The sequence below is a fragment of the Lepisosteus platostomus genome, chromosome 19, assembly GCF_059453375.1.
Source record: "Lepisosteus platostomus isolate fLepPlt1 chromosome 19, fLepPlt1.hap1, whole genome shotgun sequence".
NCBI lineage: Eukaryota > Metazoa > Chordata > Actinopteri > Semionotiformes > Lepisosteidae > Lepisosteus > Lepisosteus platostomus.
In genome coordinates this window covers 6,705,084-6,721,390 of record NC_142629.1, presented here as the reverse complement: position 1 = coordinate 6,721,390, position 16,307 = coordinate 6,705,084, and the positions used below count along the sequence as shown (strand labels likewise).

The 16,307-nt window shown below is 43.0% G+C and overlaps 2 protein-coding genes across 9 annotated transcripts in view; both read right to left on the bottom strand.

Annotated features, from left to right (window-relative positions):
* Window positions 1-16,307, bottom strand: part of LOC148645028 (unconventional myosin-XV-like) — a 94,184-nt gene that overhangs the window by 67,895 nt on the left and 9,982 nt on the right. The gene's annotated exons all lie outside the window — the stretch shown is intronic.
* LOC148645029 (uncharacterized) lies at window positions 2,738-6,820 on the bottom strand. Its single transcript, XM_088612694.1, has 2 exons — window positions 4,271-6,820; window positions 2,738-2,933 (listed from the first exon to the last, which is right to left on the bottom strand). Exons 1-2 carry the CDS (start codon window positions 6,499-6,501, stop codon window positions 2,738-2,740), a joined length of 2,427 nt encoding a protein of 808 aa, XP_088468820.1. The 5' UTR covers window positions 6,502-6,820.

Sequence of the window (16,307 nt, the reverse complement as noted above, 5' to 3'; positions counted from 1 at the left end):
CCGCGATGAAGCTAAGAGGACAGAGTGCCTCAAAAGTGGTTTGGCAGTAGCTGAGTCTTCATAATCAACCTTGTAAATCAACAAAAAGCACAACAACAATACAGTAATTAATTCAGATGTTTGCCTTTCATATACACAAAGGAAAATCAACCCTTCTAGCCTGGCTTGGAACCAGAGTCCATAAGCATAGCCTTTCAGTCCCGGGAAATAGCTGAGTTGCCAGACCAGGTAAGCTAATACCTCCCTCTGTCATTTCCTCTCGCACTGGGAATATCTCAGGTGTCTCCCTGTCCACGTACCAGGCTGCCAAGAAAAACCTTCTACTTTCTAATTAAAAGTGCTCCGCAACTCCCAAGAAGACCCCTGCTGATCATCTTGCTTTTTCTTCCTGCAATTCTGAACCAGCACAGAGCTACCCAGGAAATTACCAAAGCCGTGAAGGAATAACCTAAGTTCAATAACCAGTCTATTACGGCTCTTCGAAGTAATGCTGAAATCTGCAATGTCCTGAGACATATGTAGATACCTAATATGTAGAAACATTTAAGTGCTTTAGTAACACAGTAATGCAATACTGCTATAAAACACCATACTTTCATTAACATGCTACACGTTTATTAATGTATTTTTACAGCACTTATGTGATATCCAGTTTGCAGAGACTGTGAGGTGCTGCGCTTTTAAAAAGCTTACTGTGGTTGACAGAGTTGTAAAAACACATACAGTATAAACGATGTCTTGTGTAAAGTATCTGAACGGCGTTTGCCTAATTATTAGTGTCAGCACCGATTTTGTAGAACTATCCACACCCCAAAGGTCTATAGGTTTTGTATGGAGTTCTACGTTTTGTGTTGCAATTAGCAGTCACTGAGTGTGTGCTATATCTCAAAACCATTCCTTGACCCCCAAACTCAAGGAACCTTAAACACCGTTACTTGTTGTTATTCTGCATGATATATACTGTTATCTTCCACTTAGACGTTAAGACAATGTGGAAACCCGTAAATACAGCATTTAGAGAAATTGGGGTTTTCAGTGATTTCAGGCACCGGTAAGATCAGCTGCTTTTACCTTCTTATACCATGGCCCTTGCCTTTCACCTTCTGTGTCTGGTTCCCAGTCACTTTCAGAAGTGTCCGCGTGTTGTGAAGTGGAAACTCCTGTCAGGAAGTCAGACACATTGTCCTCTCTGTACACTGACCATTTGGTCAGGTTCTGCACAGTTGGGAGGGGAAGGACTCTCTCTGAAGACCACACATCCTGCAGCTCTTGGACCTCCCTCGTGTGGCTCTGAGCCCAGTGCTGCTTCAAATGTTGGGGGGCTCTGGGCGACGGTCCCATCCTCTGAACCTGAGGCATTACCACTGCGTATCTACCCCCGGGGTCATCCGAAGAATGCTCTTCTTCGACTAGGCTTGGGGAACTCGTTCTCGGGAAGCTTTGGGGACCCCGAAATGAAGAAGGTGAGTGTAAACGCCCGTTGGTTCCTGGAGGAGGCTGTCTGAAGGAGGCTCTGTGCAGGTGAGGTGCACCAGCTAGAAGAGGGGATGAAACATCTTCTTTCACCTGGCCATATTTTTTCACCATTGGAGAGTGAGGAGCGGGCTCATTGGGTGAGGCTGCCCTTGAGGGAGTCGGGGACCCTTGTTTAAAGGAAGGGTGGGGTGAAGGAGGTCTGTGGGGTTCCCTAATACTTCCCAGTTGCTTAATTCCAGCCTGTGGGGATGGGGGACGGAAAGCCTTAGTTGATGGATGCCTTCGAGAGGGCTGTGGTGACGGTGGCCTTTGCTGTTCCCCTACACCTGCAGGTCCAGTTTGTTTAAGGAAAGGATTTCCATCTCTTCCTTGCTTTGGAAGAGGTCGGCCACGGCCAAACATTTTAATATGGGGATGTGGAGGCACAGAGGCTGAAGTGCTTTGCTGCAGAGAAGGCGGAGAGGAGGGGTGTTTTAACGAAGGTTGTGGAGATCCAGGCCTTTGAGCTTCATTAATACCTGCTTGACGATTCTCCCCTCTTACCGACTGCCTCAGAGAAGGAAGGTTCCTAGGAATCCTGGCCACAGGACGGCCCCTGCCCTTCAAGAAAGGGTTTCTTCCTAGTGCAGGGGGCTGTGACATTTTTTGGGAATCTCTTATTGCTGGAGGTTCAACCCCTGGTCTTACTGACATTCTCCTCGAGGGGGACCTCTGGATTGGCATTTCCTCTTGTCCTGCTGGATCCCCCACAGGATGGGGGGGTGCTCTGCCAGGAGGCAGACCAAACGGGTTCCGAAACGGATTTCTTTTAACAGCTGATGGGGACGGTGGAGGTGAGGCTCCCTGTGGCCTTTCTGGATTTCCTGGGCCTGAAGATGCTTGCCTGCCTCTTACTGATGGTCTAGACGGGGGAGCATTTGGTGGGATTGGAACACTTGGATGCCCCATTCTCTTCAAGAAAGGATTGACCGCCCCTGTAACCTGCCTATTTCGACCAAATTGTTTAAACTTGGATGCAGGACTTGTTACACCATTCACCCCATTGACAGAAGGGCCGAACTTTCTTGATGGTGAAGGGGAGGGAGGTCTTTGGCTTCCTGGCAAATGAGGGGAAGGTGGGCGTTGGGGCTCAGCTCCTGCAGAGTGACTCAAACGTCGCAAAGGTATGGGTGATGGTGGCCTTTGAACTCCTCCTCCAGGACGCTCAAACTTCTTCATGAAAGGATTTCTAGCCACTGGGTTTGGGGCACTGCCTTGAGCTTTAAACGGAAAGATTTTTAATTTTGGATTGGGAACAGGAGATGGGGCTCTCCGCATTGGACTTGGGGATGATGGCCTCTCTACATCTGCACGCCGAATACTGCCGGAGGTTCTCAAACTTGGCTGAGGGGAAGGAGGTGGGCTCCTTCTTCTTAAAGATGGTTGAGGGGATGGGGGTCTTTGAGATGGAGATGGAACTGGGGGTCCACGATTAGGTGGTCTGCCCAACTTGTTCAGGAAAGGGTTGGTTGAGACTTTTGAGGCTTCACTTTTTTTGGGACCAAAAAGTCTAAATGGAGACTTTGGTGGAGGAGGGGGCACTGGGTTACTTTCCCTTCTAAGAGATGGTCGAGGTGACGGGGGAGGACTTCTTCTGAGCGATGGCTGGGGAGAGGCAGCCTGTTTATTAACAGGGCTGCTGTTCAAAAAAGGATTGCGTGGTGCAGGCGATGGAGACCTCTGTCTTAATGATGGCTGCGGAGATGTTGACCTTTGATCATTTCGTCCCCTGACACTTCCTCTTCTGTTGAGTGAAAGTTGGGGGGAAGGAGGAGGGCTGATTTTTTTGTTTCGCAATTGCGGGGATGGAGGTCTTTGAGCATTATTATTATGGGATGTGTGACCAAACCGTCTAAAGAACATATTGGGAGAAGACGGTCTTGAGTGTCCTGGAATGGGAGATGGTTGACCAAATGTTCTTGAAGGTTGTACTGGAGAAAGAGGGGGCCCTGTTTCTTCTGCAAGGATTCCAAACCTGCCTAGCTGCCTTACGGAAGGCAGTGGAGAAGCAGGTGGGCTTAACCGCCTGACAGGCAAAGGGGAGCGATTTCTTCCAGCAGGATGATCAAATCTTTGCAGCATAGGATCAGGAGATGCAGATCGATGAGGCAGTGGGCTTGAAAGAGGTGGTCCACCAAACCTTCTTATGGGTGGTTGAGGGGAAGGTGGTCTTGAAAGCTGAGGAGATCCCATCGGTGCTACAGAGTGCCTGCTTGGGGATGGGGACGCTGGCCTTTGAACAGAAAATGGTCGCACTTGTGGTGTAGGAGACATTGGTCTTTGAGGGGCCCTAGGAAGCACAGGGCTCCCAAAACGTCTTGCACTGGGTGTTGGAGAAGGAGTTCTTGAAACATTTCCTTGCCCGCTGCCGGCACCAAACAGCCTGGCTGTAGGGGTAGGAGACAGAGGTCTCTGAAATGTAACTGTCTGTTGGCTCATAGCTGGCGGAAATCGATTTGGTGAGGAAAATTGAGAGGACATTGGAACAGCAAATTGCCGATTCTGACCACTGAAAGGACTTAAATGTGTATTGTCGTATTCATCTTCCTCAGACATCTCATCAAAGTCATTCAGAGAAATGTGTGGAGAGGGTGGCAGTCGAATGTCAAGTTTATCCTTCCCAAACAATTTGACCTGAGGTCTGGGGAAGAGTCTGAACTGCTTTTTAGATGGAAATGCAGAAGGTAGTGCTGTTCCTATGTCATGCCCTGTAAAACTGGAAAAATTAGGTGGTGGAGAAAAAAAGTTTCCATACTCATTACTGTCAACCTCCTCATTCTCCTCTTGTTCCATTATATCCTCCATGATATAGGGATAAGACAGATACTGGTTATATGATGATTCAACATAAGGTGAACCTCCATATTCACTGTAATTAAGCTGATACTCATCATAGTATGGATCATCAAAGCCTGAATATTTCATGTAAGGATCTGATTGCACAGCAGCTCCATAGGGGTTTTCGTAATGACCTTGCTCATCTTCATAATAATTATATTGTTCTGAAGGATACACATGCTCATTGTAATCCATTTCATTACCATAATATCCATACTCATCCTCTATTGGATAATCAGTAGCATCATAGTAGTCCATTCCATCTTCATAGTATGCATACTGGTCATCTGGTTGGTGTTCATAATCATAGTAGCCCATTTGATCCTCATAATAGTCATACTCATTCTGTCCTTGATATGGATCATAGTAGTCCATACCGTCCTGATAATATTCATAGTCATCTTGGTAGTCCGCAGAAGGATCATAATGGTCCTCTTCCTCTTCATAGTAACCATACTGCTGCTGAGATGGATGTTCATAGTAATCTTCATCATCCTCATAATAGTCGTACTCTCCTGCTGGAAGTCTTGAATATCCTGGCATGTGACTGCGCTCCTTATACCTGCTCCTCACAGACTGTCTTCGGGTCGTGGCTCTTTGGTATGGACCTCTCTCGTAATCATTGTCCTCGTAGCTATATTCATCATCTTCCTGCTCGTAGCCCAAATTGTGATGACCACGAAACCTCTTCATGTTAGCCCTGTGTCGCATGACTTCATCGCCGGATGGGAATGGTAACTTTTTGGCTCCAATTTTTGAAAACCAGGCTTCATTGCTGTGCCTCTCCTGGGAGCTCCTCTTTCCTTTAGTGGACAGAAACCTCTTGGTAAGCCAGTTTGCCGCGCCTGCAAGCTTGCCTAAAAGCATCCCACGAGATTTGAAACCGGTAGAGCTCGTCTTCTTTTTGCCAAACAAACCCATCTTGGTTTTCTCCAGAAATTTTCCAAACCCCGTTTTCTTGGGAGCTTCCGCTGAGCTTTCCGGTTTCCCGGAACCTAGTCTAATTAACAGAAACGAGGTCTTTCTGGGGGGAGTCTTTTCTTTTTCTGCTTGTTTTTTCTTTTTACTCCGCTGGAACCGCATCATGAACTTGGAGGTACTCTTCAGCACCGATTTCCTCTTCTTGGCCAGCAACGCGGGTCCTTTCCGCCTGCCAAATCCTAGAAACAGCTTAGAGGTATTTTTAAAATTTCGTCCTCTCTTGGAACTTTTGGTCCTGAAGCCTCCAAATCCCATGAAAAGCTTAGAGGCGTTCTTTAAGCCTTTTTTAGGTTCTCTTTCTACGGGAGGTGGGGACTTTCGTCCAGCAAGCCCTGTAATTGCCTTTGAAGCTCCTTTCAAGTGGGCCTTGGCCTCCTCCCGCTTCTTCTTTTTTATCTGTTTTCCATCAACGGCCAGCCCCATCACAGCTTTAGAGGCGCCTTTCAGGTGCAAATCCTTACCTTTCCTCACCTCTTTTTTGCCATCAGATTTAAACCCAGCTACCGCTTTGGAGGCAGCCTTTAAGTTGGCACGCTTGCGATTCACTCCACGATCTTCCTCGTCCTCGTCCTCGTCCTCCTCTGCCCCCTCCTCTTCCCCGTCCTCCTCCTCGTCCTCTTCATCCTCCTCCTCCTCCTCCTCCGACTGCAGGTGCTTCGCCTTGCCCTTGGCCTTCATGCCTGCCATTGCTCGGGAGGCTCCCTTGAGGGCCGCCGTCCGCCGGCCTCTCCTCGCGCCGTCGTCCTCCGTCTCGTCCCCCGTGTTCTCCTGCTCGTCGTCCCGTTCTTCGTCCTCATCCTCCTCGGCCGCCCCACTGGGCTCCTCGCTATCATCCACCTCACTCTTCAGCGGGTCGCCGTCGGAACCTTCCTCTGAATCACTGGTCACTGCCTTCTTACCCTTACCCCTGTCCTTTCCTTTCTTCCCATCGGCCTTTCCCTTTCCCTTAGGGGGCTCTTCCTTGCCCTTCTTTCCTCCTTTCTTGTCTTCTTTCACACCCTTCTTGTCCTCCTTTCCCCCCCTTTTATCCTCCTTTGCCCCTTTCTTGTCATCTTTTTCTTTCTTGGCATCGCCAGATTTGCCCTTATCCGCCCCCTTGGCTTTCTCGGGTTCTCCCTTCCCTCCTTTCTTCGCCGCGGCTTTTGAATCACCTTTTTTGGCAGGCATTTTCCCCCTTCGCCAAACTCATGCTACTCCATGTCTCGCAGCTCAAACGATCAGTTGTCAACCGGGAGAGCGCAGAGAACCAGTCCCATCTTCCCCAGAGGATGTGCTGTACACAACACGCTGAAAAGGTCAAATGTTTTGTTCTTACACCGTTTTAAAAATGGATTGCAAATCTGTGCTACAAAATACAATTTAAAAAAATCACTGCGTATCGGTCAATAAAATCACAAAGAAACACATTACTGCTTCACAAAGTGCTAGTTCACAAGTTATTTTTCTAGCGGAGAGAGAAAGTTTTTTTTTACCTTATATTAAGGTGTATTCCCATTTTTCTAAAAAAAAAAATCCAGTATCTTCTTTTCCTCTTAGAATGTGTAAAAATCCTTTCTTATGGCAATTTTGTTCACAACTTTGGCAGAAGGCTGAGAAATCCTACAAATAAAGAGTTGCTCTGCTTTGTACGACAGCGGTATCCACGACTTTCAGCATCCTTTTGTTTACCATATAGTGTGCATTACAGTCCTCTTCCTTTCAGCTCTTGCGATCCTGCTGAATGAACTCCTTCCCTCTGGTTTTAAATGCTGTAAGTCTTGAGACTACTACAACATGTGCCCGAAACTGTTTGCTCTTTCTGTTGTAAGTGTGCAGGAGGACCCTTAATGTAAGAGCTAGAATGCCTTGGCGTAACATTATCTCTTTAGCTCATTCCTGTATGAATTATGCAGGCAGGCTGAGCTGTTACTACTCTGAGACTGAGAAACATATCCAAAGAAGTACAAAATATAGACACGGAGCAGAGTTCAGTAGAGAAGTCCCGTCTTAGCTCAACAGAGTGGTGAGTTTTACAGATTGGGGAACAAACAATGTTTGGAGACAGCTGGCTTATTTGGCAGGTCAGGGCATTTTTACTACTGGAGTAAACAGGCAGTTTAAGAGGACATTGGGCAAGGGTAATTAAAATGTGTTTTTAACTCTAGGTATATAGTTTTTACATAATTGGGTACTGTTTTGTAGTCTAATCTGGTCTTTTATTGAATATCACTCACTGAGAGGTAAGGAGCAGTATGTTTGTATACTGCTGGTTCTGTACTCAATACTTTCCCAAGAGCTTGCTTCTTTTTACATGTGTTTGAGAAAGTTAGGCAGCACCTTCCATAACAAAAAAAAACAACTTTCAAATTTCTTAGTGTAAGCACAAATATACTACTTTCTACAAACTACAAATCAATAAAAATTTAAATTATTATTTTTGGTCATGGATATCAAATATGAACTGGATGACAATAAGCACCCAACAATGAAAACAGACCCATTATCCGACATTCTACATAAGTTACAATCTGTTCAAATAAAATTGCACATCACAAACTGTATAAAGATATATAAAACTGAGTACATAAAACCTCAAATTCTTAATGTTACGAAAACACTGCATAATCCCTTAACAATGTGACTTCTACTAAATATACAGATAAATATTTTTAAACCATAATATGGTTACTCTAGTGCAACTCACAGTCCTGTTTTTGTACATCGTATGTAACCAAAATGTTCAGAACTGGTGCATAATTTGGAAAAATTTGATACAAAACTAATGGACACATTTTCAAAGCTTTTTCTTAGTCCCTTCCTCTTCAAACAAAACCAAAACCAGAAGAAAAAATGTTTATTTACAGTATGTACTGACTGATGGATAAATCGGTCATTGAATACACATAAATGTTATATTTCATTATCATTCTTAATAATTCTCATTCTTTCTGTAAAAAAATATATATATTTTTCCCAAAACGGAATGCCAGACGTATCTCAGACATATTAGAATGTTCTCTCACAGGTGAATTTCTCTGCACTCTTAAATTACACACACAAAGTGACTTTAATTAGAATCATCAAACTTACTGTCACAAAGAGAGTTTAATTATAGTCCCATTAAAGTCACAAAGTGACAGACATTTTGAGGATGCCTGATTCTGCTGAAAAAAGACAATGTGCAGAGACATTTCCACTAAATCTTTCATAAATTCTCTGTGAATGGAATAAAAAAAGGAATGAAACTTTACATCAAAAAAAGGCATTAAAAGAGAAGTAAAGAAACAACGTTTCTGCTCTGGAGCCTTCTTCAGGTATCTTCTTCAGATGTACACTTCATTTTAGGAAGTGTGCAGCAATTTTAGGAAAACTCTATCTGAGGCATTGATTCTGGGTTTTTTTTGTATTCATATGGGGAACTTTGGTGGAGTTCTCTCACTTCCAGATCATCTTTCACATTGTTGTGCTAGAGCAAGGCAATCTTTGCTTTATAATGTGAGGCCCAGAAAACCACTCTGGGACATCTGTAGTGGCCTCACACGAAAAGCTGATGCTTTATAATTTAACAGAGTGATGAAGAATTAACCTTATCTGAAACAGTTTTGTGCTGCATCACATCAATCCCTGGCTTCTGTTTCTAAAACTTCCAACACCATGCAGAAGGCTCAGTTTAGGTTACTTTTGCGCTTTTGTCCATAGGCCAGTATTTGTCAGCCTCATTTAAGGTGTTTGGGTTGGGGAATCTACCTAATGAACCTATACAACTTGACCAGAGGCATGCAGATCCTCAGAATGGATTAAAAGCATATGTCACCATTCGTTTGGAGCTTCCTACCTCATTGACTTGACTGAAAATAAATATTCCAATGAGTACAACTAGTCAGATTATTCTTTTAACATCACAAGGCTTTATCAAGGGTGTATTAGCCAGGGACAATATTGGCCTTTTCTTACAATTCTCTGATACAAAAATGAAGAACATGTGATTGACATATCTGACAATCATATTAACTGTTGATTATTTTTGGAGTTCCTGACCGTAGGGGGGTATTAAAGTTTAATGCCTTTTTTGTATTTGGTTCACCGAGAATTCATGAAAGATTTAGTAGAAATGTTCTAAATTGGTCGGGAGCAAACCCAGTTTCCTAACTGGCTCTAGTAACATACAGGTACCTCTTATCAGCACTCTATTGCTCTCTGTGGAAACCTTCAGGACAATCAGGACATTTTTCAGTTTGACCAACAGTAAAACACATACATATTCAACAGTTGAATATGTAGCTGGGATTCTGGATGAAAAACTTGTCAATTAGATTGCAAAAAAATTAGATCTTCAGTGTGCAAGAGCATTCCACTACTGCAATGCACAGTTTTACTCATTTATTGCAAATAGGATTTCTTCTTGGATTCACATACAATTAGAATGGAATACCAGCTTTCTGTATTTAGAAAGGCCTTGCCTAACAAACCACATCTATTTAAAATGATACTTAAGTTTTTTTTTTCTGCAAAGACCCTGCGTGCCCCTGGGACTAAAGAAGACCCCAAGAGTGATGCCCCAATTCTTCAAAGTCCAAACAAAGACGTGGAAATGCATAGGTTGATGCTCTCTTGTTCAGATATCCCATGATGTGGATCTGTGCTGGAATCTTTGACTGACAAATTGATGCATCTTGGGGTCCAGCTCTGCTGGGGTATCTGGTTGCGTTTCTCATCTAGCCCTACTCGGGTGTAAGCTTATCTGGTCATTACGATGCATGGCCACAAGTCAAAGAGGAGATATCAAGCTGCTGCTGCAATCCCTGGGGTAATGTTTGCTGCTAATCACCAGGAACCCTACCCATCACATCACTGATAATGGCTTCCTTGTGAGCGCTTGTCACCACATTGCCGTGGTCGAGGAAAAGACAGCCACGTCAAGATAATTAAAGCCGTAGTGGAACTCAACCCCACTTATCAAAAAAAAAACAACTACATCTTGCAGTACAAATGTCAGAAGATTAAGTTTCATGTGTGAGCTGGATCTACTGTATATTACAGTTGCAAGAAAAAGTTTGTGAACCCTTTGGAATTACCTGGATTCCTGCATGAATTACTCATAGAAATGTGGTCTGATCTTCAACTAAGTCACAGTAATAGACCAACACTCTGCTTAAACTAATAACACACAAACAATTGTACTTCTTCTTGTCAGTACTGAACACATCGTTTAAACAGTCACAGTCCAGGCTCGAAAAAGTAAGTGAACTCTTGTATTTAATAACCGGTAGAACCTCCTTTAGGAGCAATAATCTCCACCAAACGTTTCCTGTAGGTGCTGATGAGACTTGCACAAGGGTTAGGAGGAATTTTAGACCATTCCTCCTTACAAAACTGTTTCAGTTCATTGATATTTCTGGGATTCCTTATGTGAACAGCTTTCTTCAGGTCGTGCCACAGCATCTCAATTGGGTTGAGGTCTGGACTCTGACTTGGCCATTCCAGAACACAAATTTTCTTCTGTTTAAGCCATTCTGTTGTTAATTTACGCCTGTGCTTTGGGTCATTGTCTTGCTACATCAGCCAACTTCTATTAAGCTTCAGGTGACAGACCACTACCCTGACAATTTTGAATTCATTGTTCCCTCTATGATAGCAAGCTGTCCAGGCCCTGAGGCAGCAAAGCAGCCTCAAACCATGATGCTCTCTCCACCCTGCTTCATGGTTGGGATGAGGTTTTGGTGTTGGTTTGCGGTGCTTTTTTTCCTCCAAACATAGCGTTGCGTGTTTGTGCCAAAGAGTTCAACTTTTGTCTCATCCGTCCCAGAAGTGGTGTGGAACATCCAGGTGGTCTTTTGCAAACTTGAGACGTGCAGCAGTGTTTTTTTTGGAGAGCAGTGGTTTCCTCTGTGGTGTCCTTCCATTAACACCATTCTTGTTCAGTGTTTTTCTTATAGTTCAAGTTATATAGGCAAGTTCAAGAGATTTCTGCAGGTCCTTTGCTGTTACCCTAGGGTTCTTTTTCACCTCCTTCGGCATTGCACACTGCACTCTTACCGTGATCTTTGCAGGACGCCCACACCTAGGGAGAGTAGCAACAGTACTAAATTTCCTCAATTTGTGGACAATTTGTCTTAGTGGACTGATGAACACCCAGGCCTTTAGAAATGCTTTTGTAGCCTTTTCCAGCTTTATGCATCTCTACAGTTCCTCTAAGGTCCTCTGATATTTCTTCTGATCAGGTCATGGTTCACATGAACAGCTCTTTCTTGAGAAGAGCAGACTCTCTCAGTAACCACCCTTTGTGTGCCTTTTTTATAGGGCAGGGCACCTCCAATCTCATCTCATCTCATCTCATTGATTGGAACACCTGGGTCCAATGAGCTTTTGGAGAAGATATTAGCCTAGAGGTTCACATACTTTTTCCAGCCTGGACTGTGAAAGTTTAAACGATGTCATCAGTACTAACAAGAAGAAGTATAATTGTTTGTGTGTTATTAGTTTAAGCAGATTGTGTTTGTCTATTATTGTGACTTAGCTGAAGATCAGACCACATTTCTATGAGTATTTCATGCAGAAATCCAGGTAATTCCAAAGGGTTCACAAACATTTTCTTGCAACTGTATATTCAAAATAACTCCAACAGACACAAGCGGCACATGTTCGCAGTAGATTCAGATAGAAATCACTGGGAGCAGCCAAAATGTTTGTCTATTCTGATAATGGATGGAACTACAGGTTCAAGAGAAGAGGAGAAGCTACATGGTAAGCATTTAGTCCACTTTTCCATTTGCCACAGTAAGTGGATTTGATCAAATTTTCCTCAACTTTCCAGCATCAGGTGTTACACATCTTTCTGAGAACAAAAGCGAGGGTAATCCGATGGCATATTTCTCCTACCTCGGCAGTAAATGTGATTTTTAGCCACCTGCTCAACACATTCAAACACACTCAGGACCAGAGAACCTTTTGTCTCTGCCTCCAGTCCGCAGGGCGCCCTCGCAATTGAGATCTCTGCTCCACAGGCAGCTCGTCTGTCCCATTTAACAGTCGAGACAAAATAATAGCGGGAAAATAATGCAAATGAAAATGAACTTAGCTTTGAACTAGAAAGGGCAATTGTCTCAGCAGGCAGGAAAATAATAATAATAATAATAATTGCTTACACTTATATAGCGCTTTTCTGGACACTCCACTCAAAGCGCTTTACAGGTAATGGGGATCCCCTCCACCACCACCAGTGTGCAGCCCCACCTGGATGATGCGACGGCAGCCATAGTGCGCCAGAACGCTCACCACACATCAGCTATCAGTGGGGAGGAGAGCAGGGTAATGTAGCCAATTCATAGAGGGGGATTATTAGGAGGCCATGATTGGTAAGGGCCATTGGAAATTTGGCCAGGACACCGGGGTTACACCCCTACACTTTTTCGAGAAGCGCCCTGGGATTTTTAATGACCACAGAGAGTCAGGACCTCGGTTTTCCGTCTCATCCGAAGGACGGGACGGCATCTGTTTTACAGTATAGTGTCCCCGTCACTATACTGGGGCATTAGGACCCACATGGACCGCAGGGTGAGCGCCCCCTGCTGGCCCCACTAACACCTCTTCCACCTCTGTATAGACCGAAAATGTACGATCTATACAGTCACCTCGGTTTTTAATTGGGCCATGAAATCATCATATTCTGTTTCAATCACGGACGGTGCAGAGGTCTGGACATGAGGGAAAAAGAAAAAAAAAACACCCTCTTGTCTGACAAAAAAAAATCATTTTTTAAAATCTTTTTTTTTAATTATTTTTGACTATTTACCAGCCCCTAATCTTCTGTCGATGTCTGATGTGACAGAAGTCTTGTCCCTCAGTGATCTCTGACAATGTTGCACGTGTGCAGCAGGGCATGTGGTAGTTAATAATGCAGCCATTTCTATTATTCTGACTCAGACTGTGAGGTGGATTGCCAGGCTAATCAGGTTGTGACGCACAGACCTTTCGTGACTACAGCTCTTAACTACAGTAACACTATATAGGAAGGCAGACCTTATCCATGTACACTAAACCCTATTAAATCACTTCATTATAACACATGCTGGTTCTGATCTCAGTCTTCCAACATTTAATCAGGCTGCAACCTTCAAAATAATCAACTGTGCTGCAGAGCCACCTAGTGGTTCTTCTGGAATATTTTTGAGGTACCCAAATAAATGTGCTATTTTTCCTGTCTGTGCACTATGTGCAAGTAAAAACCACAGAACAACTGTTATATATTATTTTCTGTCATCCCTAAAAATCAAGGACACTTTGATTAAAAAAAACACTGCTAAAAATGTTTTTAAAAATTAAACTGCCCGGCTCCATATACTGTAAGCAATATACTGTAATAAAAGTCCAGTGAAGAAATTCTTCCTATTCAGCATTAACACTAAATACAACAATCGTTATTTCACACTTTTTGTTTAGTTTTAATATCTTATTTTTTAGAAGATATTCTAAAACCTAAAAGCAGATATTTCACTCCTTACTCCTACTTCCAATTAAGTAAGGTGTTCGTGTTTTATACCTAAGCACCTTGTTTTTAAATGATAGGACTTTTCAACCTCAGGTTTCACAGTGCTTTGCTGGAACTGTGTTACTTCAATTAAGGTACGCAACACACAATAATGCCTTAGGCTACAGTTCCTTAAGCTTTGACATCTATTGTTTCTACCATATACTGTATTCAAAATTTCATGTTATTTCTTCCAGTTCATACTTTCCAAAGTTGCAACATCCTTTTTCAGCTAAATTTCATTTCGCAACATGATTGTGCCTATTTATAGCTCCCTGCATGTTTACATCACAGACACCTCAAGTGACACGCATGCTAATTTCAGGATCAGATTCTCCTCAATGAAAGAGGCCCAATTACTAAAGCCAGTGTCAGCTTTCTAACACAATGACATTAATGCTCTGGTGGGGTGGCTAAGACAGAGGGAGGCACTCTAGTATGAAGAAAATGCAACTTTGCTAACAACTACTGGGCCACTGCAAAAGACAGATAATATCCCCGACTCAGGGTGTCAGAGTTTTCTTACCAACACTTCATTAGCCAACTAATTGTAATTCCACATCTTGTTTGATTCGCTATCCAAGGAAAAAAAAATCACTACTGAATTATGCATTCAGAATGAACTTCAAACAAAAAGGCCACTGGAATAATAATCAATAGCCAATAATATCCTAAAAGAAGGCAAAACATTACTGAATGTTCTCCCGTTGGTTTCTATCCTCTGCCCGAGGGACAATGACTCTTTTCAGCCATGATTAATGTGTTCATTCATATCAATGTTCATTCACAACCTTTAAATCAAAAACACTCTTTTAACTGTGTGAATTTGATTTATTCCAAGGTTCACGTATTTTCTAAGAAACGCTGACCAGCTACTTTAGATTATTTGGCTGCTCGAGACTGCTTTGTGGCTGTTCGCTTTTTAGCATTATTCAGCTTGGAGTCTGGAGTACCTTCAACACTATCTCCATAGAAAGGCCTTCAACCACCTTCAGACGTAGCCCTCTGGTGACATCTACTGCCAGAAAAATGTCAGGTGCAAATACAAAGCATGACTCTGATGCTGTTGTTATTGATCCACTTCTGAATGGACATAACTGTGTTTTTTTCACATATTAGAAGGCACCCCAAAGAGGCAGACACAAGAAGGTGTTAAATTCAGCACTCAGAGTCATTTCTCCCACCGAAGGAAAAAATGTACCGAGCAGCAAGAGGCTAAAAGCATGCATGTGGAAACCATGTCCAAGTGTATTTAAAATGGAGAAGGTTTCCAGGTTACAAAAGGTTGTTTGGTCCATCACATGACAGGGCAGCTTGTTCCATACTCCCACAACCCTTTGAGGAAAGAAGCGTCCCATGTTCCTGGTATTGAATGCATTTCCATTTAGATTCTACTAGTGTCCTCTGGATCATTTTTCACTGTTAATTCTCAACTATATCCCTTTGGCTTTGAGAATTGTGAATACGTGTAGTCTTTTTTATGTTCAAGACTAAAAAGGTTCAGTTCGTTCAGCCTGTCAGTCTAGGACATTCCTTTGAGTCCCTATAAAATGGCTCTTCACTTGACTGAATCCAGAGCTGTAGTATCCATTTTTTATTGTTTATTCTAATATTGTATAATATTCATGTTCTGTGGTTCATGTGTTCATGTGGTTCTATGGCTCAGGATCTGTGCCTGTGACTGGAAGGTTGCCGGTTCAAATCCCACAGCCGGCAGAGGAATCCTACTCTGTTGGGCCCCTGAGCAAGGCCCTTAACCCCAACTGCTCCAGGGGCGCTGTACAATGGCTGACCCTGTGCTCTGACCCCAAGCTTCTCTCCCTGTCTGTGTGTCTCATGGAGAGCAAGCTGGGGTATGCGAAAAGACAAATTCCTAATGCAATAAATTGTATAGGGCTAATAAAGTGATGTTATGTTATGTTATTATAATGCCCTGAAATATACAGTAAAAACAGCCATTTCCTGCCCAGTTCTGCAGGACTGATACACAAGTTACAAGCACTCCCAGAACAATCTGCAAATGCACCTTTAAATTGTATTTTTAAAGGGACAGTTATCTCTGTTTTAATAATACATCAAGAATTACCATCAAACTGCAATGCAACAAATAAAACTTAACTACTTAAAGAAGCTTCTGCTTCAGATATGAAACAATTTTAAAGGCAAAGGTTCAGCGACTAGACTTTTTGTAAATTAGAATTAACATCTGGACAAATTATTCAAAAAATACAGTATCTTGCATATCCAATAATGCACTTTAAGTCAAAGCGGCCTTTAACCAAAAATTTGTTTCCTAAACAACGATGAGCAGATCTTTTGGATATTAACTACTATGGCAAAAATCTGCCAAACCATGGAAGTACAATATTCTCAGAGGAAAAATGAAGAAGACGACAATAAATTGAAAAACAACAGTTTCACCTATCTGATTTACTCTCGACTGCACATAAAGTTTTGTCAAGAGTTG